The 26,100-nt window shown below is 49.9% G+C and overlaps 1 protein-coding gene across 3 annotated transcripts in view; it reads left to right on the forward strand.

Annotated features, from left to right (window-relative positions):
- Positions 1-26,100, forward strand: part of KCNIP1 (potassium voltage-gated channel interacting protein 1) — a 357,410-nt gene that overhangs the window by 122,433 nt on the left and 208,877 nt on the right. The window contains exon 1 of one of the 3 annotated variants that reach the window (XM_084762895.1): positions 22,839-23,401. The exons of 1 other annotated variant lie outside the window; for it this stretch is intronic. In XM_084762895.1, coding sequence (XP_084619021.1) covers positions 23,341-23,401 — 61 coding nt within the window. In that variant the 5' untranslated portion in view covers positions 22,839-23,340. Of the gene's footprint in view, positions 1-22,838; positions 23,402-26,100 lie in introns of those variants that run through there. One more of the 3 variants, XM_084762897.1, reaches the window with a different exon arrangement.

A 26,100-nucleotide genomic window follows, 5' to 3' on the forward strand; every position in this document is an offset into this window, starting at 1 on the left:
TTATTTATTTGTTTATTTATTTATTGGTTTTTCAAGACAGGGTTTCTCTGAGCACCCTTGGCTGTCCTAGACTTGCTTTGTAGACCAGGCTGGCCTCCAACTCACAGAGATCTGCTTGCCTCTGCTGCCGAGTGCTGGGATTACAAGCGTGTGCCACCCCACACAAGAGGGTATCAGATATTCCTTCCCCCCACCCCCACCCCCACCCCCACCCTGTGTTGCTGGAGTTAGAGGCAGTTGTGAGCTATCTGAGGTGGGTGCTAGGAAGGGAACTGTGGTCCTAAGCAAAAGCACGAGATGCTGAGCCATCTCTCCGTTCCCTTCTTCCAAAGACTTTATTAATTCCATTCTGTGTGGACTAGCTCTGCTGACATTTGTAGCCATGGGCTTGGAACACTCAGTTAGTAGCCCTTTGTGCTTCCATCATGCAGGGCTGTTCTTAAAAGTTTGTGTGTGTGTGTGTGTGTGTGTGTGTGTGTGTGTGTGTGTGTATGTGTGTTCGTTATATAATGAATACATAATGAAATATATGTGTGTGTATATGCATATATATGTATGTATTTGGCAAGGAGATTTAGTGTGCTCAGGTAAACAAAACCTAAATTCTAAATTTTAAGTGTGAGTTAGAAAAAAATAGCCCTCCTTCCCTTTCAGCTACTGGCCTTCCTTCTAAAGATGAATGAGAGTACTTTGGCTGCTGAGTGTTCACAGGAAGGCTTCTGAGCTGGGAGTTTATGGATGTACCCTGTCATTTTTATGGGGACCCAAATTGCACTGTCTCAAAGAGAATGGAGCTTGGACATGCTGGGCGGCTTCCTCCTCCCTCTTTTTTCCATCTGGATCCTAGGCTGTTGGGATGTGACTCCTCCTCCTGGAGTAGGAGGGGTCCAAGTTGCAGTGGGAATAATCTTGAGTGGTCCACGTCTGGGCATCTTTGGACTAAAGGATGAAAGACAAAACCCCAGCCCCTACCCCCTTCAGGAGGCAACGCAACCCTTGCACACTCTAGTGACCATCCCTAGGCCACCGCATAGAGCTGCAACAGCCTTCTATGTCTTTCAGGTGGGCATATCCAGTCTCCCAAGATTGAGATACCTCTCCTGTCTGGTACAGCTTCTGTGTGTGTGTGTGTGTGTGTGTGTGTGTGTGTGTGTGTGTGTGTGTGTGTCTGTGATGTATACCAGTGTGCTCACCTGTACGTACCTATGTACAGACTGAAGGTTGGCATCAGGATGTCCCTCCAGTCACTTCTCCATCCTATTTTTTGAGATGGGGTGTCTTCACTGAACCTGATGCTCCATGTTACGGAGAGAATAGCTGGACAAGGAGCCTCTGTGAAGCATCTGTCTCTGTCAGTGCTGGGGTCACAGGTGTGTGCCACAATGCCCAGCTTTCAAGTGGGTACTGGAGGACCCGAACCCGGGGTCTCATGCTTTTGTGCAAAGGGCTTTGTCCACTGAGCCACCTCTCCAGTCTCCATTCCGTAGCTCTCTTGGGAGGTTTGAGGAGTCACCTTGTCAATGTGATTAGCTTGAGAGGTGCCTCGGGAGGTAACGAGGCACACGTGTAGCTATGTCTGTTAGGATGCTAGCTAAGGCAGGAAGAGCTGCGAATGGGCAGCCACATCCCACAGCCTGGGGTCCTGATGGAAAGAAGGGGGAGGAGGAAGTTGCCCAGCATGTCCAAGCTCCATTCTCTCTGAGACGGTGCATCTATTGCTGCTGCCACTTCCCATGAATGTCACCCCCAGTTTCTTCATCCCTCCCATATGATTCCCAGCACCTCCTCTTCAGGGAGCTTCCTTCAGCCTTGGGCAGGATCTATGTCATTGGCACTCCTTATTCTGGGCATCCAGGTTCCTGGGCTAAGTAGCTAGCTGCTGGGTTCTCTTCTTCCCTAGTTTTCTGTCTCCAATCATGTAAGCTAAATTAATAAATCTTCTTTAACAATTCTAGGTACTTGCTCGATTCTATTTCACCAGTCCCAACTCATACGAAATGGCACCATGTGCTGAGGATAAAACAGTGAGCCAGACCAATGACCATCTTTAACAAACATAGAACTTTGGGTCTTCTGGCCCAAAAAATGCTAATAATAATGAGGACACATCACATTGCCTGTTACATGGTGACTCTGGGGAACAGAGCAAAGTTGAGGTAGGAAGCGTAATGACAGCATGGAATGGGGGTTGAATGGACAAGGGGACCATTTTTCAGCTCAACATTTTGCTGCCAAATTAAACAGGAAGTTGTTATGGACTCTGGTCATTTCAGTGGGATTTGCTTCAAGAAGTTAAGAGCTAGGCACGCATTTCAAGACCATCTGACATGTTGGAAGGATTCTTCCATCACTCCACTGTCCCTCTGTCCATTTATAATAGGAGCAATCCCAACTTGATTGACAAACTTACTCATCCAGTGTTCTTTGTCCGTGCACTTCCACTCCTCTTGGCCCATCCCTGCTGTCTCGTGGCCTTTTGAAGGTGAACTCACGAGAAGCATTCTGCCTCAGAACTCCAGGGGTTGTGGCAGCCAGGATGAGTCACCTCACAAATATAGTATATTTTCCCCAGGGTGGTGGTGGTGGGTGGAGGCATTTGTAGAATTCACTCTGCTTTAATAGATCATTTGGAATATGTCACATGTCAGAGTCAAACGACACTAACTAGGCACTGGCTTCCTCCTTGAGTCTGGGCCAGGATGCTCCTTGTCTCGCATATTAGTGGTGGCTGCCGCGGGCCTGCTCACGGGTCCCCCTGCTCTGCTTTGTGACCCCTGCATGGCTATCCTGTTCTGAACCTGTCCCCCGTTTCTTTTCTTCTGTGTTTCCTTTCTTTTTCTGCCTCTAGTTTCTCTCTTTTCCCCCTCTTCTTCCTCCAAGTTCTTTTTCTATCTTTCTCCCTCCACACCCCCTTCTTCTTCTTTCTTTCTTCCTTCCTTCCTTTCTTTCTTTCTTTCCCTCCCTTTCTCTTCTTTTCCTAAATCTTCCTCCACCAAGGCTCTTCTCCCTATAGCCCTCACACCCTCCACTGTCTCCCCCACTCTGTGTGTGTGTCTGTCCCCTCTTCTCCTCTCTGTCCCTTGTGCTCCATCTCTCTGGGTCTGACTCACTTTTACTTCTTCCTCCACGTCTTCCATTCCCATCTTCATCGTCCTATGACATCATAGCAGTGGTGGGGGGACACCAGGGCTGGATCTTCACACGCCTATATGACTGACTATACCTAACCTGCTGGGACTTTTGGCCAGGGCCTTAAAGAATCCTGCCATCCTACCTTCTGTCACCACAGAGGCCTTGCTCTTTCTTTCAACCCCCAACTTCTGCATTCTAAACTCCAAAATCTAGCTTGGGCATAGGGTATGGACAAGCCTGGTGGTTGATATCCAGAAGTCAGAGTCAGTAAACACAAACACAAACAAACAAACACACACACACACACATACATACACATCACCATACATACACACACCACACACACACACACACACACACACCATACACACACACACCACACACACATACACACATACCACACACACACACACACACACACACACACACACACACACACACACGCACCATACACACACCACACACACACACCACACCACACACCATGGAGCACCCACCTTCAGGTGGTGTGGGCTTTGTGAGTACTATTCTGGAAACCACCTCCAGGAATCCACAAAGGAGCTAGGGCAAGCCTGCCTCTCCATGGGACCCACCCTCCGCCTCTCAGGGGCTGAGCTTCTGTTCCCTTCTCCTGGGCCTGGGAGGGGGGATTTTGAGAAAACAGTTATCAGAGGATGGAGAACAGCTTGGGCACTGCTTCTGTGCCTGCTGTGTGCAGGAAGAGGAAGAAGCAGGGAACTCCAGGAAAGAGCAACTCAGCCCAAACCAAGGACCCACACTCTGGGCCCCAGCCCCAGCCCCAGCCTCGGCTCTCAGATAACAGGCATATAGCGCTTAATGCAAAATGTCTCCTGAGGACTGTGTCATTAGGCAAGTACATCATTGTGTGAGCGTAACTGCATGCACTTACACAAACCTGGATGGGGTCAACCAATCATCTGACGTGGCCTCCTGATGCCATCAAAGGATGTGATAAAGGAAATGGATGAGGCCACTGGCACCATAACTCAGAACACCGATTTCCATAAACTGTTTTATAAGTAGAGGGAGGACATGATAAAATCATGATTAAAAGTGCAGAACAGTATATATACAAGGCAGACATGTCATTTATTATGACTATCAAGTGCCGTGCACTGTACATAACTATGGGCTCTATGCTCTTACGTGATGAGCAGTATTACTGGTTCGCTCACACCACTGTCACCACACACATGTGAGCAATGGGCTTCGCTGTGACGAAGCTTCAGCTCTCTCTTGGCTTTATCTTATACGTGGTACACATTTAATGGAAACTGTCATCATGCAGCTCACAACTATAATTCTCACATCATTCCTCCAGACCCAGCATTATTGTCAAGCCTGGAGACCTTCCCTAGAGGAAAAAAACAGACCGTATGGTTGGAATGTGGGTGACCCTGAGTTGGCCACTTTTCCTGTCACTTTCTTTTTCATCCTTCCAGAAAAATGTAGGCATCAAGTCTGATGGTCTTCTATCAAGCAGGTGAGGTTGGTGAAGTTCAGAGAAGCCAAGTGATTGATCAAGACCACACAGCACAAAGCATGAGGGGCCTGTCCAGCCTGCCTTAGTCCCCCCAGGGCTTTGTGTACTAGCAAGGGGGTAGGTAGCCTGTGGCCCTGACACATCAGAGGTAGAACCAACATCCTTACTGCAATAGAGATGCAGGCATCCAACCCAGTGACCCCCAGGCCTGCCTGAATTCACTCACTCACTGGCTGGCTGAAATTTCAATGCTGTTCCATGGTGTGTGTGTGTGTGTGTGTGTGTGTGTGTGTGTGTGTGTGTGTGTCCGTGGCTCCCCCTGCCAGCTTTCACCAGCATTTGCCCAGCGAAGCACCTGAGTATGCTTCTGGGACACCACACCACATCTTGTCGGAAGTTGAAGGGCAGGTCCCACTTTTACTCCTGCTCAAAAGTTGAGCAGTGCATTTGAGGAGAATAATTGAGAGCTAAAGGCGATGGCAGCTGCTCTGCCCTGTGGAAATGCAGCTGGCGAGTTCCTGCTGCCAAGATGTCTTAACTGTCCTGGCAGCTTGTGGATTTGATTGCTTTGCATTTTCTGATTGTGAGCCCCACCCCACCCCCCAAATCTTCCCATCATTTCTAGACTCAATTTCTGTTGCTTGCAATTAAAAAGAAAAAAAATTTTAAATAAGCCCAACTCAGCTACCACAGCACTGCAGCTGCGTCAGATTGTCTTGCTGAGCCCTGAGTGGGCCACACTGGGTCATCTGGTGCACGGGGAGTAGATGGTTTGCTAACCATCCCGATAATGAGCATTTTTAAATGGAGATACAAACTGCCATAAGAAGTTTGTCAAGGTGAGACATGGGGGGAGGAAGGGATGATGGGAGGTAGGGAGGGCAGAGAGAGAGAGAGAGAGAGAGAGAGAGAGAGAGAGAGAGAGAGAGAGAGAGAGGAGTTATTTTTGAAGGTAGCCTGAAGACAGATTTCAGTCTCATATCAGGAGCCTCTCAGATGCCCTCAGTCTATCCATCCATATTACTGAGAGTGAGCTGCTTTGCTCTGAGACTTCTGATTAACTGTATCTAAAAACATTACGACAACCAGGATGAGACCTGACAGGCTGTGACCATATGATGGGGGAAGAGGTCCCCTTCTGTCACAGACCTAGGGGAGGGGAATAGGGTGAAGGAGGAAGCGAGGGGGAAGGGGAAGATACAAGTGAGGGGATAATAATTGAGATGTAATCTGAATAAACTACTTAAATAAAATTAAAAAAATATTATGTCCCCTCAGCATCTAGGCTGGTGTAAGACCAGACATCTGGACATCAGTATGTGTCAAGTTGGCATACACAATTCACCACTCCAGTCTACATGTCATAGGGTAAAACTCACCATATGACATACACAGTCACATGTGCACGGGGCAGTGCAACCGCAATCAGTGTCCAATATCAGGGAACTTTTGTCATCCACGAAGACACTGGCCCCTCAGCACCCTGTCCCCTCATGTCTGTGTATGTGCTTGCTGAGCTCTCTTTGTGTTGCTGTGTTCTCCCCCTGCCTGACCTGTTAAGCTCAATCAGTCCTTAAAAGTCACTCCTCTGCACTGGAGTCTTTGAGTTCCTCCCCCCACAAGATACCCAATCTCACACAAAGTGTGTTAATCTCTCTGTATCCCGTGACTCCTGGTAACAGCTGCCCCAGCCTCCTAGCACACACCTTAACATGCAAAACAAACAAACAAAATCTTGTAATGTCTTGTCATTTTGGGTTTTTTTTTCCCTCACAAATGTACAACCCCCCTCCCCCTCAGAGATGACAGAGACTCTTGAAATCGATGCCATGTTTTACTATCACTTGTGTGCTTCTGGGGACACAGTTCATGGATTTCATCAAATTGGGGTTAGAGAGGGCTTTATTGCTGGTCTGATATAGATGGGCGTGCACTGAACGAGCCCAGGGCTGGTGGAGAATGCCACTGAAGGAAAGCTTCCTCCCCTCTATGTTTCCTTGTGAAGCAGTAGACAAACCAAAAAACTAATATGGTTGAGTGTGCAAGAGTGTGAACCATGGGTGCACACACCCATCCTTCCATCCATCCCTTCACAGCTTACTGTATGCAGCCCATGAGGCACCGAGCCTGGAGTCCAGCACTCAGCGCAGGAGCAGGCAGTCGCTGTGAGGTCATGTATCTCTGGCTGGAGAGAAAGGTTTCCAGGAGGAAGTGCCGCAGAATGTGCAGAGTCCTGGGCCAGAAAAAGTACTTGCTAGAGGATGCTGAAAGATGTGCTGAGTGTGGGTTGGGAGGGTGGGGGGAGAGGGTTTCCTGTGGACAGGCAAAGCCTTTAGGAACCCACAGCGGACCTCCCATGCTTCTCTGTGGACAGAGTGTGGAGGAGCTGAGCTAGCGTGGCTGTGGCCAGGCCTGTACTCACGGTGGCTTAGCAAGAGAGTATCACTAGAAATGAAGAGGAGACCTGGTCTGCTCCCCTGAGCCTGGAGGGCACTGGTAGGGCGGATGGAAGAGTGATCTCAAGGCTCCACCGCAGTGACAGAGCAGCCTGGAGGTTCAGAAGCATAAGAAGGGGGTGAGGCAGCTCCATCCATCACCTCAGCAGTGCTCCCCGACAAATGAGAATGCCTGCCAGAAATGGCAGAAACGCCCTGTGAGAAAGAGAAAGCCAGGATCGCATGTCTGTGAGCTGAGAATGAACGAGGCTGTCTGGAGGCAGCCAGGACCTGATCAGGGCATGGTAAGGGTGGTCATCCTGGGCTAATGGCTGCTATAAGGACAAAGGCCCCAAGCTGCTGGCTCCTCTTCTCTCCACCTTGCCATGCTCTGCTCTTTACATCCTGCCTCCTGGCCCCATACAGCATCCTACCCAAGGGCAGTTCTGAGCAGACCACTACAGAAAATAATCCGTTATCCTGGACAGAGATTTTTAGATCCAGCACCAGTGCTTGCTTCTGAAACAATGCCAAGCACGCTTCTGTTGTGAATCATTCAGGAGGTAGACAGGCTCAAACAGAGAAGGTACCTTCAAAATTGCTGAGACCTGGAGCCCAAAGCCAGACCTCACCTCTAGCCTCAGGAACTCAGCTTATTCCCTGGGACCCACCAGAACCATGGGAGGTCCTGGGGGGGGGGTTCCCCTCGCTTCCTATGCCACGGCCATACTGGGGGTCCTGAGATGTATGCAGCATCCTGCAGCATGGACCAGTTACATATGGGAAGAGTTTCAGGCTTTGAGAGCCCTTGGCCCATTCCTGCAGGGATCACCTGCTCCCGTGCCTCTCCCCTCACTGGTAGAGAGAGTGAATGGACAGAGCATTTGGCAGCTGTTAGAAACCTCTAAATTGATACCTCGGGGAAGCCATGAGTAGAGCTGCATGGCTGTGGTTGAGTTTATGAGCCTCTCTGTTTACACTCTTCAGCTCCAAAGTCAAGACTTCCAAACAAACTCCCACTTGAGAGGAAGATTATTTGTCCAAAGGTCTCTTAGGGCATCCAAAGTCAGGCAGGCCACGGCTTTGGCCCGGGAGACACTGTTAGTCCCTTGATCTGGCTTCTCTTCGGAGCATTCTTGTAGCGGGACTTTTGGATACTTTAGTGGGTTCTTTTTCCTACCTCCTTAGACCACCCCTAATCCCTACGAACCCCCCAACACTAGGGAGGAGAGAAAGAAGGTTAGAGGGGGGGAAAAGCGTCAATAGCATTAGAATCCTTCCTGCTGATTAGGGACATCGAGTCCCTTGGGGTGTGTTTAATCTTTGTTATCAGAGTATCTCCAGCTAGTACCCAGAAATCCAGCAAGCAGCAGCAGCAGCAGATGGAGTAGCAGGGACCACCAGCAGCAGGGGCAGCAGCAGAGGGAGCAGCAGCCACCTCAACCCCTCTCGGGGGCCCTTATATGAGTCCCCAGAATCCCAAACGTAAACTGTCCTCAGCATGCAAAGTCACACCCCTGCTAGAGCCTGAGGCAAATCATAGTCAGCTGCTGTGGACAATCTGAAGCAGTCTCACGTTCCACGCCTGGAATTAAAACGTAGTCACATAACACGCTACACATCCTCCTTCTGTGAAGGGTAAGAGGAGACTCTAACCTAGCCCCACAGGGATCTTTTTGTGCACACAAAGACATGCATATGTCTTAGCTCATGTCGGCTACACAAACCCACAGGGAAACAGAGTTCAGAACTACATGCGCAGCCACGTGGGAACCAGCAAGATCATGGAGAGCCACGCCAGACGTGAGGTTGGTGCCAATGGCAGGTCCTGAGGTGAGTGTTTAACCATAGTCTCCCAGATTTCACCACTCACCAGCATTGCCTTTGAGTCTGTGATCCATTCACAATAAAAAATATTATTTAGAAAGCTCCACAGGGCTTCTCATTGCTCCAAGAATAAGGTCCCAACTCTGCCCAAGGACCTCTGACCCTGCCGTCTGGCCTCTCTGCCGCCTCCTGGCATTGTGTCCCTGCTCTATTACTCTTCTCTCTGAACCTGCAGATACCAAACCCACTCCTTCACACTGCCTGGGTCCCTGCTTCCCCCATGCCCCACCAAGTTCATGCACCCCAAATAAATACTGAAGAAAACTCTTAGCCTCTTCAGAATTTAGACTCCCAGGCTCCAGGAAGTGAAAAAAAAAAAAGTCAGGGTTGTGTTAATGCCTGTAACATAAACAGATGTGTGCAGGTGTGTGGTTGATAGTAATCAATAGTGAATAAATGAATGAATAAACAAATGAACAAACAGATAAATGAATGAATAAATTTTATGGAAAGATGACATTCCAACGGAATTCAAGAGTAAGTTGCCTGTGTAAATCCTCAGGCAGGATTTATGCCGCTGGTTACCTGTGGAAACTTTCCTCACCAATAACGGCCTTTGGGTTCTTCCTGATCTGCATCTCTAACCTTGAAGTGACCTTCATGTGCAGACCCTAAGGAAGTCGCTAACCACTACTCGCGGCAATCTGGCATATGATATGCTATGGGCCACTGATAGTCTAGTTTGAATTCCATATTAGTGCCAGCTTTCTCACTAGTAATAAAATCAGTCAAAGAAAAGAAGGAACATTTGGGGTCAGAAGCCTTTTCGTGCGCCCATGATGGTGCCTCAAAGAAAGTGAAGAGTAAATTTGGTCCAGCTCTAGAGGGAAAGTCATGGAAGTGAAAAATGCCTCCCTACTCTAGATCATAGAGCCCCAAGTCTAGTCCTCCCTCTGCTAATCCCAGAGCACTGTGAACTGAGAGGCCCAGTGTGACACACCAGGTCCCATTTAGCACTGGCACTGTAGCTCCATGGGAGACCTTGCATTCCAGGGAGGAAAAATAAAAACGGAGGCCTGGATCAGGAACTTTGAGGAAGGAAGAAGAAAGGGCTTTAATGGGAATTGAGTTAAGGATCATTTGTGCGATGTTTTGGCAAATATATCATATATTAATAATATATTTGTATATTGATAATATATGCTTCATTCTGCGCATGTCCTGAGAACTTGCATGAGGTTAACTTTAAAGATAATGGACTAACTGATTTGTCTGGTAGAGGAAATTTCGAGACAGAGAAACATTCAGGCTGTGATATGGCCTCTGTTTACTGTACTTATCCAAGTCCCTAGTGACAATAGCATAAAGTTTGGCACATTTAAAATCTGCAGTTTGTTGAGATAAGAGCTTGAGCAAGTTAAAAATTATAACCATGAGAAAAAGCTCTCATGGTTATACAAAAAAAAAAAGCTATAATTGTTATCCTGCCCTGTCTCAGGACAGTAAGCGTGTGTTGGGGTGTTGGGGTCGGGGGATAAGATCTTATCCATTAAAGGCTCTAAGTTTTTTTTCCATGGGTAGGGTGATTTTATTTTTACTCTAGTCTTATACATTAAAAAAAGAAGATAAATATAGTATGCAATGGCTCTAACTTTTTAAAAAATGCAAATTTATTTGCAAAGAGAGAGCTTGAACAGAGAATTAAGCTGACAGGGTTCTCTGCTCCTTGAAAGCAAATGCCTAGGAAAGTGTTTTTCTAGGATCAGCACACAAAGCCAGTAAGCTGTGCTTCATGGGGATCAGGCCCCATCACCCTTCTCTCTGCACCAATCCCTATTCTTCACACCTCTGGGAACTTGACAGAACTTGGCAGCATCACCCATATGGTACTGGCATTGCCATAAAAAAAGCAAGATCATGGGGAGGATCATAGAGTTTTTGTTTCATGGTTTTAGAGAGCAGTAGAGGACAGGCAATGTATGGTAGAGCCAGAGTCTCGACAAGGAGTCCCTCAAAGGTAATCATGTGGAACTGTGAGGATGAGGGAATGCAGACCTCACGATGCTGGAGATGCCAGAATTATGGGACATCTACTTGGGAAAGCTACGGGCATATATTGGAGCTTATCTATGAGCAAGGCTGTGTATGCTCCAAGCAGCAGAGCAGGAGCAGGAGCTATATCTAAGCCATTTGGAGCCCAGTTGGTCTCATCAGGAGTCCCAGATGCCCGATGGATGTAGAGCTGCAAGCTTTGGTGTTTTACCAGTAGGGTATTCCTTGTTATATTCTTTCTATTTTGGAAAGAAAAAATGTTTACTCAGTGCCACTGTACGGTTGAAGCACCCAACTTGTATTAGGTTATACAGGGGCTCGTAGTTAGAAGATTACTTGCATCTCAGAAGAGACTCTACATTTATACTTTTAAACAACGCTGAAACTATTAAGTTACTATAGGTGGTTTTGAAGTTGAACTAAAATGCATTTTACATTATGAGATGGGCATGAACCTATGCAAACAAAAGGCAAAGCGTTATGATTTTAAAATGATATGCATGAGTATCAAGTTGACAAGGGATAGACTTATGAGGTTTTTTTGTTTTTTGTTTTTGTTTTTGTTTTTGTTTTTGTTTTCATTGCTATCAACCAACAGGACCTAGAGTCCCCTAGGAAGTAAAAGTATGGGCATGCTTATGAAGAGTTTTCCTGCTTAGGTAAACTGAGGTATGATGGCCCATCCTATATGTAGGAAGTGACATTTCATGGGCTGGGTGGGCCCTGGACTGAGTAACAATGAACTAAGTTACAGCATCCACTTCCCTCTGCTTCCCGATGGCAAGTGCACTGTGACCAGCTGCCTCGAGCTTCTACCACCATGATGGGCTGGTGCTTACAGCCCAAATAAAACCTTCCACCCTTAAGTTGCTTTCATTGGGATCTTTTGCAGCAACAGAAAAATAAATTCAGGGTGCCACCACAGGCCCAGAGCACAATAAGCCCCATACGTTGATAGTCTCAGGGATAGTTACGACAGAAAGCTGCCTAACACAGGTTGCACACAGAAGCTAGGAAGGTTCTATACCCAGAGCTTTAGAACGACCCAGTTGCTTCTTGGCTGACTCAGCCCCTCATTTCAATCATGAATCACAGACTTTATTGAGCTACTCAGGGTGTTTGTATCTGCTTTCTCCAGCTGTAGGTTTGGGAAATCCATAAATGGGATTTGTGGTGCGCGATTGCCTGGCCCAGCAGGCTCTTTCTATGAGTCTGAAATAGTCTGACTCCTTTGGTGCTGGGGAAAAGGGAGGTCCATGAAAGAAATGCCTTTGGTTGGCAAAATTTTAGTGTCTCTCGAGGCTGGACTTAAAGATCTCTTTGGAAGAGTCTTGCCTTCCATTTGCCCTCTCATTTTTATTTCTTAAATTAAAGTGTATGTCCCTTCTCTAACCTCATGTGGCCTCTTATCTGAATGCCATTGACCTATCTCTGTCTTCAGGACTGTCCTCAGGACTGTGAGCTTCCTGAAGCCAAGACTCATGCCTAGCTTACCTCTCTCTATATCACTGGTGCCATCCCAGGACAAGTGAGGCCAAGCAGGACCTCTAGCATGACCCTAAGTTGACTATGTGGCTGAAAGAGGTTGTACATCAGAGATAGTAGATACTACAGAAACAGCAGGTATGGGAAGCTCCTTGTAGGGATCTGGCCTCAGTTTTGTTTTTTGTTTTTTGTTTGGTTTTGTGTTCATTAGCCTCTCCTCACTTGGCATCATTGATTCTTCACAAATTGCATCTCTTCCACATCGTACACCAGGCTGAATGTGAGGCTCACCTTCCCAGCATCCCCTGTGCTGTGGGCACAAATACAAATGCACCATGGAAATTCCAGCCCAGAAGTGAGCCCAGGACTATCAATTAGCAACCTCAGCACCAGAGTGAAGCCAACACACTCAGATGCTGTGGGTCAGCTCAGTGCAAGGCGAGGCAACACAAACCAGAAGGAGCCCAGTGAACACCATTGCCAAGGCTGTCCTGTGGAAACAAGGAAGGGAGAATTTACATGAAACACAGAGAGGGGAGAAGCAGCCTGGACTCCCATGCCTTCTCCCTCAGCTCCTGGGGGAAAGGGTGGTCTTCTCAGGATCACAGGTAGCGACTGTTCCAGAATTGTCACTGCTGCAGGAGCTGCTGCCCTCCTCCTCTCACTCCCTGGCCTTGGACATGCCAGGCCATGGGCATGGGTTCTGTGCTGTCATTCAAGACAAAGGCTTTCCCCAGCCACTCCTCTGTGATGCAAGAAAGCCATTCTAAGTATGGGAAGTGGGGATGGGGACAAGTGGCTTTTGTCACCCCTCCTCTTCATGATGCTGCAGCTACCTCTCTCTTTCTCTCTAGCTCCTTGTTCCTCTCTGGCTTCCCATCTGAGTGGAGAAGTGCTTGGGCCTTGAGGGCAAACAGAACTGGACTCAGAGCCTTACTCTATAGATCATGTTAGGGTTGTGTCTAGGGCAAATGCCGTCATCAGTCTGCACCTCAGTTTGCTAATCTATGAAATGGAGAAAAGAGCGTTTTGTCTGCCACGGGGACCCTGCTGGAAACCTCTTTATCCACAGCTTACTCTGATGTGCCAGCAATGTGGCGCTGCCTATTTCACAAATGGCTGAACTTTAATTTCTGTTCCAAGTTTCCATTTCTCTCAGCTCTAGAGAAAAGCTGTTAGTTCAAGATACCTACCTGCTCCCCAGCATTGCCCGAATACTTGGCATGGGCTTCCATAGCACTGCAGGTGGGAAGCCCCCAGGTCCCCCCTCCCCCACTTCTTGTACCCACTATGATTGCTGTGCGATTGGGTCACAGCTGGGGCCTCTCAGCCTAGACCAGACATTTTTCTGTCTCCCTGTGACTTCTGAGCCAGCCACTCTCTGGCCTGGGGGCATGATTCCTCTCCTTGCCAGCTTCACCCAAAAAGGACAGATCAGGACTCTTGCTTCCTGTAGCCATGAGGCCAGCCGCTGTGTAGTATTCCTACACAGAAAGGGCTGGAGATGGGAGATCACTCTAGCCATGTCCAGCCTTTGGAATTCTTCTCTCAGCTTCCAGCCCTACCGGGGGCTGTGTTTCCAATGTGCTAAGCTGATACTAATCTCAGGCGCCCCCGACACACAGCCTGCCTGATACCATCAAGGATGAAATATTCCTCTGCTGCTCTCTTACTAACTGATAATAGACTGTCCCAGGCTTTTTATCTAATGCTAAATTTCTATGAGTCAAAACCCAAGAAAGCAACCCACAGTTTCTATGCCGCCATGTCAGCACACGTAGTAGAAGCCACGAGTCTCAAATGTGGAGCTGGGTATGTGGTCACAGGAAATAACAAATTCCGTGCGAATCTCCTGAATTTATACCGTCTTGTTTCAGGAGACCTTGTCCCAGAGTCAGCCACTGAGCACAGTGGTGGCGGGAGTCCTTCTCTCCCTCCGCTGGGGCCGCTTTCCTCCCAGACAGCTGGGAGCACCGGGAACCGGAGCACGCTGACAGGTTCAACGCTGTGGCATGGTGCTGGGTTCACCCATCCGCTTCTAGCTGGCATTATTACTAATCATCAGGTCCTCTGGCTGCCTTTCCCTCCTGCCTCGCTGGTCTCTTCCCCCTAGGTCTTCATTTGTAGAACCTGTGAGAGGAAAACAAATCCTGTACATGCCCTAGCAGGCTGTGGACATGGATGCTGCCCCCCCCCCCAGGACCAGGGGTGCCCTGAGAGTTGGACCTGCCACTCAAAGGACCCAAGACCCTGCACCCTCGCTTGGCTTCTATCCTTCGGCTCTGAGAAAATGTACTGTACCTTCTAGTCCCTGGTATGCTCCTGCCTCCCCAAAGGAAAAGCCAGTTGCCTGAGCAGTGGGGGGAAAAGGGGGCTCCTGAAACATAGGAACTGAACTACAGGCCAGCTCCCCCATTTATTTTCTGTATGACATCAGATAGGCTAGCACCCTCTCTGCGCCTTAGGTGCCTCATCTACTAAATGAGAGCTAATGAAAGAGCTAGCCACATGGGGCTATTGAAATGATTAAGTGAGACTAGGCATGTGACCGGAACATGGTAAGGACTCCAAGGAGGATGGCTGCCCTCGTTAACGGAGTGATTACGTAACCGGAGAAGAATGTTGCCAGGGAATAAACACACTTGCCCAAGGAGATGAGCCGCGGCCACGTTCTGTACATACGTGAGAAAGACAAGACATTCTGAGTGAATTTCACAGTGAATGTCAGCCACGAAGCTCAGTACCACAGGGGCACAAAGGGTGATGGCACACAGCCTCATCCGCCCCTCACCTTTGCCCCATCCCTGCTCAGAACCTCATCGCTGACGCTCCACCACCACCTCTGACTCTCATCCTTTGTGTGTTGTTCCTCTGCTGTGACTTTCACCTTCCTAAACTGACCTGGACCTCTGCCTTTCATGGTCTCAACTTTTACTAATCCTAGGATTTTGAGTGGGTCTGGAGAGTGACTAGAGCCAGGCCTGATATCCTGGATGGCACATGCAGAGAGAGACAGAGACAGAGACAGAGACAGAGACAGAGACAGAGACAGAGACAGAGACAGAGACAGACAGACAGAGAGACAGAGGCAGAAGGAGGGAGGGAAGGAGGGAGGGAGGAAGGGAGGAAGGGAGGAAGGGAGGGAGGGAGGGAGGGAGGGAGTACTCTGACAGTCCCCAGATGATGGTTGGGATGTGACAGTTCTTTGTCAGATTTTTTGTCCCCTGAGACTATGAGCAGCACTGCAGGCACAGACCTGTCAGCCCCAAGGCAGGCTCAGCTGTGACAAGCAAAAGGTGCTCATTCAGCACCTTCACTCGGTGTGACTGATGATTACATGAAGGTCAGCATCAATGCTACAATGACCTTGAGCCCTGGAGCCCTCTAAACCCACCATGGAAGCCCTTACATGCTGCCCCTCAGTTAACCCTAGGAGTTACCATGCTTATATTACAGATGTACAAACTGGGCCTTGTAAAGTTAAAAGTCACATAGCTCAGAGACAAACAAGCCATGCCCTTCTTTCTCCCTTCCTTCATGGGTGGGGTTTCTTAACCAGATGTCCACAAATGTGCTTTGTGGGAGACTCATGGCCTCTATATAATGTAAATGTGTGCTCATGTGTACATGGTCGACAGTGCCTCCTGATACTTTACTGGCTGGACAGATTTGCATCAACCCACCTTCCCTCACCCATCCTGGAGAGCTTCTTGATCAAGGTCCCTGGAGTCTACCCTGCTCCTAGTGTGGTGTGGGCATCAAGCCTCTGGGTTCCAGGAATCTCCCCTCCCCCACAGGATCTGGGTAATTCAGCACTCTGCTGCCAGCTTCTCGGCTGCGTGGGTGGCTGCACTCTGTCTGAACTCACCCAGCCCCGGTGAAGGCTGTGCCAGTGCTAGAGCGTGAAGGGGGGATCCCTTGGGGACAGTGCAGGACACGTGTCAGAGCCTGTGCATTTGGGTGTCCCCAAGCTCCTCCTCCCTTACCCTGCAGCTCTCATGAGTCCTGCTCCCAAGAGAACATGATCAGCTTTGACAGGAGAGGTCATGCTTCATGCACAGCAACACAGCCTGAGAGGATGCTCCTTCTGTGCCCAAGACCTTTTCAAAGGTCTCTTCTCTTTGCTGAGGAGACAGAGGAAAGGTAAGCAAAGGGGATAAGCAGGGGAAATTGAGACACGGGGTGATGTTCTTTAAGCCAGGACTGCCAACCAGCTCTGGAGACCTCCCCCCACCAAGCACTTTGATAATCCTAGTCATTTCAGCTTCACCCAGATCCTGCCATTGATGTCAGTGTGGGAGGGAGGGCGGGAGGCTCTCAAGGGTCTGATAGTTTGCCCAAGGTCATATAGCAAGTCTGGGACTCACAACATGACTTGAAAGTTGTGTTCACACCCCCTCCACTGTGCCAGTAGCATTGGTTTCCAGAGGTCTGTCCTGTGAGGATCCTAGAAGCACCTGCCTCCCCAAATTCTCCATCAGCCTTCTTTCCTTCCAGCAGGAACCGAGATTGCGAGTGGAGTGATCTGATGGGCAGACAGTCTGCAGCCACGTACCAGCCCCTCCCTGAGCTCAGGAATTCTTGCTTTTTCTTACTCAGTGTCTGACAGACAAATGATGCTTAAAGAACATGTGCAGAGTCAATGACCGAAGAACTAAATGAGCCCCAAGCAAATGACAACATGTCAGTCGTGCGCTTGGGAGAGGAGACCGATGTCCTTTCTCTTGCCCAGTCCTCATGGCAACCCAGGAAGTGGCTATGTTCATGTGTCAGATGAGGAAGTGGGTAACACAGAGACACATTTAGTAGAAGGGACTTAACCTCAGGAGCCTAGTGATAGAGTCATCTTTCCATCTTGTCTGGTGTCAAGTTGGATGTCTATGGAGAAAGGTCTGAGGAGGCTCTGGGACCAGGTTTAGCGTCATGGGTAGGGGGTGGGGTGTGTATATATATGCGAAGCAGGAGCCCCGGCCTTTGCTTTCTAAAACTTTCAGTCTATTTGAGGAGGCCCGACTTATGCATGCAGAACATTTGGGAAATGGTACAAGAAGCCGGGAGCGTAGCCCTGAACCGCACATGATCAGGTGCCAACCGCATTCTCTGCTTTCACTAATCTCAGTCTTTTAATACCAGATGGGGACCCCGAGAATAGATTTCCTACCCGACAGACGAAGAGCAAAGATGGGAGCCCCGGGGTGGGGTGGGGGGAAGGCTGAGGTAACTCGGTTCTGTACCCATTAATGCAGCACCATGCTGCAGGAACAGCAGCCGGAACAGCAGGTGTCCACCCTTGATCCCAGGCATGTCTATGTATCAGGCACCTACAGAAGGCTCTGCAAGAGGTATCTCACCAACTTCACAGCAGCAGGGTAAGGGAAGTGCCCGTAGGATGCACACGATGAAAATAGGGCTCAGAGACGGTACTCTGTGTGCCCGGCGTCACACAGCAAGGGGTGAGGCAGGGTGCACCTGAATTCAGTTCTACCAGCTTCCGAGCTCCAGGCACCTCGTTGCTTCCGTTTGTGGTGGGAGGAACTGCCATTGATCTGACAGAAGCGGAGAAGCGGGACTTGAGAGAAGAATGGGTAGGAAGGGGCAAGGAAAGGTGAGATGGACAAGAGAGGCATCAAGTAAGGGAGGAGAGAAAGGGAAGAGGGCAGGAGAGTGGGCAGAGGAGGAGAGAAGAGCAGGCTTTGTGGTAAATATGTTGAGACGAGCGGCCACATACTCTCCCAGGATCCTCACAGACCCCTGACCACCGGACCCCTTCCCCCTGAACAACCTTAGAGGGATGAGCTAAAGAAGGTACTGTTTAGAAGCTCACTCATGTCTGAGGGCAATCTTGCCTTCTGAGCATTCCGAGGGTGTAGTCTGGGCATGCTCAAGGTGGCTCAGGCAACAGCGACCCGTCCCTGGCAGTTCCAGACACAGGAAGTCTACAGTCAAGAGCTGAAGTCTGGTGAGGTTGCCATCTTTGATGGCAAACGGCCACCAAATCCCAGTACGCACACCCATTGTTGTGCATGTTGGGGACATGGAGTGGATCTTGTATTTTTTTTTTCCTTTAAAAGAGAGAGAGAGTCTCTAAAACCATGTTTCTGCCCTTCTGCCCTCATTTAACCTTGAGACTCGGTCTCCAGATGCAGCCAGGCTAGCTAGGAGTTACGTCTTTAATGTAACAAATTTGGGGCATACAAAAAGTTTAGTTGATACTAAGACAGATGAGAGGGGAATCAGAGCTAGAAGTGGGGAACAAGCAAGCAAGCTGAGCTGCAGGGTAGAGGAGCACACAGCACGGAAGCTCGGGTAGGATGAGGGCTCTCATGGTAGCCAGCACTTCCTGTCAGAGACTGCAGAATAAGTCGTTCCTGCAGCTGGGGTGACTGATGACATGCTCCTTCAGCAGCCCCTGGGCGCGTCTATTCTGTGCATTCTCCCTCTCCACATAATCTACTGCTGTTGTGCAAGTTCCCAGGAGGCAGGAGAGTGGCTGCTGTGGCCTTGCTTCTCTCTTGTTCCTCACGCATCCTCCATGCGTTCCTCAGACTACATTGTGAACATCTCTCACATGATGACTGCTCTTCTGTTGCACAGTGTGTGGTGTGTGTGTGTGTGTGTGTGTGTGTGTGTGTGTGTGTGTGTGTGTGCTGCTTATCTGCAGATAATGTCTACCCTTTAGAGTACTACCAAGAATAAATGGGCTATTGTGAGTGCACCTATTTGGTTGAGGGCAGAAATGCCAACAACAGTTGTTGAATGAGTGAGTGAATGAATGAATCTTCACTTAAGAAAGCATGCTTCATAAATGGTCAAGAATAACCTAGCGGTCACTGGTTTTTATTAAGGAACTGATGACTTAGTGGCTTGAATGAGAATAGCCCCCACAGGGGCCATTAGTTGGTCGGTCCCTTGTTGGTGGGACTGTAAAGTTTAGGAGGTATGGCCTTATTGGAGGGTTGGGGGTTGAAGCTTCAAAAGCTCATACCATTCATTCCCAGTTAGCCGTCTTTGTCTTGTGCATAAGAATATAAGTTCTCAGCTTCTGTTCCAGTACTATACTTGCCTTCCTGCGTTCCTGCCTCCTGCCTGCCTCCTGCCTTCCTGCCTTCCTCCTGCCTGCCTGCCTGCCTGCCTGCCTGCCTCCTGCCTGCCTGCCTCCTGCCTGCCTTCCTGCCTCCTGCCTTCCTGCCTGCCTGCCTACCTGCCTTCCTGTGTGCCTGCCTCCTGCCTGCCTTCTGCCTTCCTACCTCCTGATTGCTTCCTGCCTTCCTGCTCTCTTGCCCCATGCCTGCTTTCCTGCCTCTTGCCTGCTACCTGTTTTCCTGCTTTCCTGCCTCCTGCCTGCCTGCCACCAAGCTCCCTCCTTTAAGGGCATGGATGCCCCCTCTGTAACTGTAAGCAAGTCCCAATAAACGTTCTTCTCTTATTTGCTTTAGTCATGGTATCTCTTCACAATGACAGAAAAGTAACTAAGGCCTTGTCGGGGAGGGAACCCCCCCCCCATTTTAATTCCTCACTTCTTTCCACGTAGAGTGAGGACACCTGCATCAGACCAACACCTGAACAGATAGGGTAGCACCAAAGCAGTGCATAGAGAAAGCCAGATAGGAAAAAAGGCAATGGGATCGAAGGTTGTAATGTGGAAAGAGAACCCTCAAGTGCCATGGAAACTCCAAAGGAGGCACTGGCTGTGGTCCAGGAGAGGTTCCTGGTAGAGATGAGATGGGAAATAGATCAAAGATGGGCAGCTGGTTACCAGATAGAGAAGGGGATGTGAAACAGTCTTGGCAGATGACATGCAAAGGCCCTGAGGCAGGGCCATAGAGGACCTTTTGGGTCCATGGAGGGCTTGTGTGGCTAGATCCCCCAAAGGACGATGAATAGACAGGGAGAATCAGTGGAGGAAGCCAGGGTACAAAAGGCCCGGCAGCTGGCACTTCATGTCGGTGACCTCATGCTACCCTGTTTTTCAGACCATAAGAAGCACTCCCACTCCTCAAAAGTGGGGGTGTAGGGGGGAATTATGGTGCTCCTTATGGTCCAATTGCTGTTTTTACTGTTTTTCTTGTTTAACTGCTCTACAAATTGGGTGTGTTTTATGATCAGGTGCGTCTTATAGTCCGAACAATATGGTAATCCTACAGCTCAGGGGCAACTGCATGCAACAACTGAACTTAGCCATGTCGGTCTGTAAAGCAGAGAGATTCCTCTGTAGGCTGCTTCTTCAGAGGACTGTAGCAAGGAAATGATAGAGTGACATTCTGGTCTTTGGTAACCTGCCAAATACCACCCTGCTTAGGCGCATTCAGGTAATGTGACTAGCAGAGCCAGGAGGAGCCATTTGGTAAGCCACCACATGACATCCCTGAGAAACTGGCCAAGCCCCCTGTGGCAGTACCATGTTCTCCTCAGCAAGGAGCCCTCCTCTGTCCCTTGAGTCATACTGGACTAATTATCTTCTGGGAACCCCAACTTTTGCCCTTCCCCAGAGGGCAAGAAAGAGGCAAGAAAAATGATGTCCATCATCATCCAGAGCTCCAGGGGAAGAGCCTCAGGCAAGCCTGAAACATGGAGTAGAGAGCTGAGGCTTTGGGCAGGGTCTTTTCAGCCCAGAGGCCTCTTTGGGCCCTCATCTACCAACATGAATGGCCCTAGGAGATTCTGACAGAGCCCCAGATCGTGAATTCTAACCCCAACTTCTGGTTGGACAACTTCAGACTAGTTCTTCATTCTGGACAAGCCTCAGTTTCTCTCTATGGAAATGGCAGGCCTGAACCAACTAGTTTATGGGACTTTTGTGGGTGTCACATGAATGATGCGGTTCTACCGCAGCAGGCAGTGCAAATGAAAGGAGCATGTAGAACTGAGTCCACATTCCCTGCTGCACAAATAGGATGCATGTTGGGATCTGAGCAAGCATTAAGTGCTGCCGAGGTGAGGTAGACTCTTCCGAGCCCCTGAGCCAAGCTGCAGGCCATGTGTGGCCCTGAAGGGCAGCTAATGGGCTGGATAAAGAGAGGTGGCCCCTCACTGGTCCTATATGCCTGGAGTTAGACTGCATACCTGTGTGTGCAGGTTTATGTGTGTAAGAGCCGATGGCTTTTTTGTACCATGTGCACATATGAAGGTCTTGGCTGAGGTCTTACAGACACACCCCCATGGGTGTATTATGGGTTTAGAGTCTGTGTGCAGCAGCGCAATGCCTGTGTGGGCTTGAGGGGCCTGTGCCCATATGTTCATGGCAGTATATATGTGTGCGTGTATATGAAGCCATATGTTAAGGGACGCTGTGAGCTCCAAACACAGTGTGTGTGTGTGTGTGTGTGTGTGTGTGTGTGTGTGTGTGTGTACAGGGGTCTGGGAGCAGCCTGGGTCAGGGACTCTCAGTGCAAATGCACATGCACTTCTTAGTGGAAGTCCAGACAGGGGAGACAGGCAGCTGGGCTGGGTAAGAGGGAATTCCTGAGCTTTCTAGAGAGATCCCTGTCATCAGTTGGCACCAGGAGGTGAGGCCACAGGTCTCCCCAATCATTGCCTTTTCATTCGAAAAGCTGAAGTGGGCCTTGAGGGTCCTTGTCACCTCAAGGGGGAGGTCATGGAAGGGGACTGCTTTCTAAATTCAAAGGTAACCCCTTGGGCATTAACTCAAGTACTTTCCCACAGGTGACTGTTCTGCAGAACAGAGACAGGGGGGAGGGGTAGGTAGGTAGGGAGACAGAGACTGAGACAGAGAGGGAGGAAGAGGAGAAACAGGAGAGGGGGAAGGGCAGCAAGGGCTTAAAGGGACCCACAGCTACTTCCCACTCCCCAGTTCCTGACACTAGAAATGAGCCCTGGCCCTGGGGGAATTTTGCAGTTCCCCAACACTTCCTACAGAATTCAGGGGAGCCCTTCTTCCTGATGACAACCCTCTCTGGCTGGGGCAGACTTTTCCACACCCCAGGAAGGCAGGCAGTGGTTAAATGTGATTTTTCTCTGAAGTCAAATGGAATCTTAACACTCTCTCTCTCTCTCACACACTCTCTCTCTCTCTCTCTCTCTCTCTCTCTCTCTCTCTCTCTCTCTCTCTCTCTCTCTCTCTCTCTCACACACACACACACACACACACACACACACACACACACACACTCTTATACTCACACATATTCACATTCATCCTGGGGCCCACCTGCTGCCCACTTCCCAAGCTGCATCCACCAGCCAGGTGCCCCAAAAGGCATCCCCAGTTTCCCCACACAGCCCTGAGCAGTGCAGTGCAGAGACCAGGGCCGAGACCAGGGCTGGGTCCCCACCCCGCCCACCCGCGGTCCCAGAGGCGGCCTCTGCCCCCACCCTTTCCCATCCCCCCCCCCCCCACTCCGCCCGGTGCGCAGCCCCGCTCTGCTCCGCGCCAGTCCCGGGCGCCGTTCATTCATGATTGGTACTCGGCCCCCTGAGACCCAGCCCGAGCGCGGGGCGGAGCGGCCGGGAGGCAGCAGGGGCGGGCTGAGCGCGGCTCCCGCACCACACGCGGCGCGGGCTCCGCAGCCTCGGCCGGGCGGGCGCGCCGGCCCGGTGTCCAGCATCAGGCAGGCTTCGGGGCTCCGGGCTCGGGGCTCGGCCCTCGGTGAGGCTAGTAGCCCGACTGGGTGCCAGCACCGGAGGGCGCCTGCGAAGGCTCCCGCGAGTCTCTGGCCCTGGGAGTCAGTGCATGTGCCGGGCTGAACACGGCAGCAGCCACAAGCTCCAGGCGCCCCAGCCCCACGCTCTCTGAATACCAAGCTGCAGGCGAGCTGCCCGGGGCTTTTTGCTTTCTTGCTTTTCTCCTCTCCTCCAATTCAGAGTGGACAATCCACACTGATCTGTGTTCAGGGGAGGGGAGAGACAGGGCCTGGGGTCCCAAGTCGCACACAAGTCTTCGCTGCCATGGGAGCTGTCATGGGCACCTTCTCATCCCTGCAGACCAAACAAAGGCGACCCTCTAAAGGTAAGCACTCTGTCCTCTGTCTGCTCCCCTGGATAGGTTTTGGGGGGGTACTGGGTGTTGTGTTGGGATGAAGCGTCTGTCTCCCTTACTTCCAAATCCACTGTCCATGAGGGTTCTGGGCAGCATCTTGTATCAGAGGCAGTAAGAACCTCATGAGAAGGGTTGGTGTGAGTACCCAGGGGCAGCAGCCAGGGTGGGCGCTGGTCCCCAGCAGGGGTGTGTGTACCCTTCTCTACTTGGGAATATATGAGAGCAAGATTGGGCAGATTCACAGGTGGAGAAAACTGCGTTCTCTGGCTGGGCGGAAATGTTGGGAGGCTCTTCCCGCTACCGTGAGGGCTGACGTTGGTGCAACCTCGAGCATCCAGCAAGGGTGCTTACACTCATGCATGGCCATGCTGTACCAGGTGCTGACCTGGGAGCCTAACCATGAGGGAGACAGTGATTTGCCTGTCTGCCCTTAAAAACCTCTGCAAGCCAAAAGGAATCAGTCACATCCAGGTGGTAGAACCCCCAGGTACAGGTCCCGGGAATCTCTAAGAAAGAACACACAATAAGGCTGTGCTGCTAAGGTCTGAGAACTTCAGGGGGAATCGGAAGAACTGTAAAGAGTTGGCTGGGGTGCAAAGATCATATATTCTAGGATCCCCTGATCAGGAGCCGGCTCCGCAGCTGCCTTTTTCCAGCTGCAGCATGCCCATCACCAGTGGGACAGTTGTCAGGTGTCAATGTGAAGTCGGGTGACCTTGCTGGGCCAAGGCACACAGTGAAGGTCTCTTTTTCAACAGGCAGAAAGTTGCTTATAGGAATAAAGAGACTGGAAACAATCAGGAAAAAGAAAATGGCAAGTTTGGTTTGCTTAATGCTCAAACGCCATTGCAGATAGCAGAAGGGTTCTAAGTAGTTTCACATGTGAATGTCCAAGTTCTGATATTTAGCATAGTCTGACTACAGGTGGGGACGGGACATACACCTTATGCTGGCTAGTGACCAGAGCTGTGTTAGGATGACAGTGGGCCCCAGTACACAATGAGTCTCCTTGGAGGACCCATTTCATCCCATCTTGGTTGGGATCATCATACATAGAGATACCCAGGAAGAAAGGGTCAGGCTCTTGGTCTGGTCCTCAGAGACAAGCTGGCTGAAGACCATGGAAATACATCTTCAGGTGCAGATCCCAAGTGATGAGACCAGGCTTCCTTGACAGACCGGAAGTGGGAGGGGCATCTCCTTATTTGCTGAGTTCTTTGCCCTGCAGGGAAGGCACTGGTACCTTCTGGCAGCCCAGAGAAAGGCAGGTCTGCAAAGCATGTCCCAGGGTCTTGGTGGTCTGAACTCTGCCTTTCCTGGATCCCAAGGTGCTGCCTAACTGGGCCAGCATCCAGTACCAAGTTCAAGTCAGCTCCTCCCCATCATCCATCTTAACAACATGAGGTCCCGCAGGCCATGGAAGGGACTGTAGGGCACAGTTAGCTTGGGTTTCTTTAAAATTATCTACAATGTCTGTGTCTCCTTGAATAGCATCAAAGAGCAGCAGTCTGTGGCTCTATAATCCAGCGGAGTGTAGGTGCGAACCTCAGCCCTATCATTTCAGTATTGGACCTTGAGTGAATATCACTTCCTATAAGTCACAGTTTTCATATCCATCCTATGCATATGAAAGTACCAAGCTGCCTTTCATGGGAAGCTGGGGGACGTGGAGGGAGGAAGCACCCCATGTCATATACTGTGCTTTCTGAAGCCGCTAGAAGAGATCGTTGTAAAGGCAAAACGATGGGTGAGTGGTGGCCATGGAGATGCATAGCGCTGCAGGATTCAGACATTATCGTCTATCACTCCAGTGTCTCCACCCCAGAGACCACAGTACTTGTCTCTCTCTCCTATGAACTTAAGAAAGAGAAGAGTACCTATACTAACCATGTGTGCATCATTATGGAGTGCCCAGCACAGTGTCTTATCTGCGTATTCTCCTTTGATCTTTATAAGAGTGTCCAGGGTCACTGGGTGGGTCCCCAAGCTAACTCCTTCTCTTCAGAGCAATAGAGTTTCGGCCTGAACTCTCTACAAGTGCGACTGTATACTTTCCCTAAGCATTTGCCCCCCAGGAACAGAGTCCAGCCTCACTGTCTTCTTGCCCATCACAATGCAAATCAGTACAAGACCCTCTTAAGGGGAGAAGCTTAGGAACAGGGGAGAAGCATAGGGATATGGATGGGGCTCCACTAGGAGGCTCACCATCAGGCATCCTATCCTGCCCTGGTCACTTTCTCCCTTAGTGTTTTGATCTTTGTAAAGGGGAGGCATTTCACTGGACTTTTTTTTTTTCAGGTTCCATTTAGTCTTCAGATTCTAAAGGTTTTATTGTTGATGCTGTTGAAGGGACTGCTGCTCTGATCTCTGAGATGTCAGGCTCAAATCTAATTAGATACAGTCAGAAGTAGATGGTGGGGATTTTCAATAGAAGAATGCGTCTCCCTGCTGGGTTCAAATCCAGGCTCTACCACTCACTAGCTGTATGACTAAGCCTTATTTTCCCCTACTGTGAATCGGGACAGTAGTAGTTACCATCTTAAAATAGCTGTTGTGCTGTGTGCGTTTCAGGGATGATGGAAGGCAAGTGCTTTGCACAGACCCTGGACGTGATCAGTGGTCAGCAAGTTTTAGATCCTGCTCAGTGTATGGCTGCACTGCTTAGGCCA

This window comes from Acomys minous, assembly GCF_964271855.1.
Source record: "Acomys minous genome assembly, chromosome: 16".
Lineage (NCBI taxonomy): Eukaryota > Metazoa > Chordata > Mammalia > Rodentia > Muridae > Acomys > Acomys minous.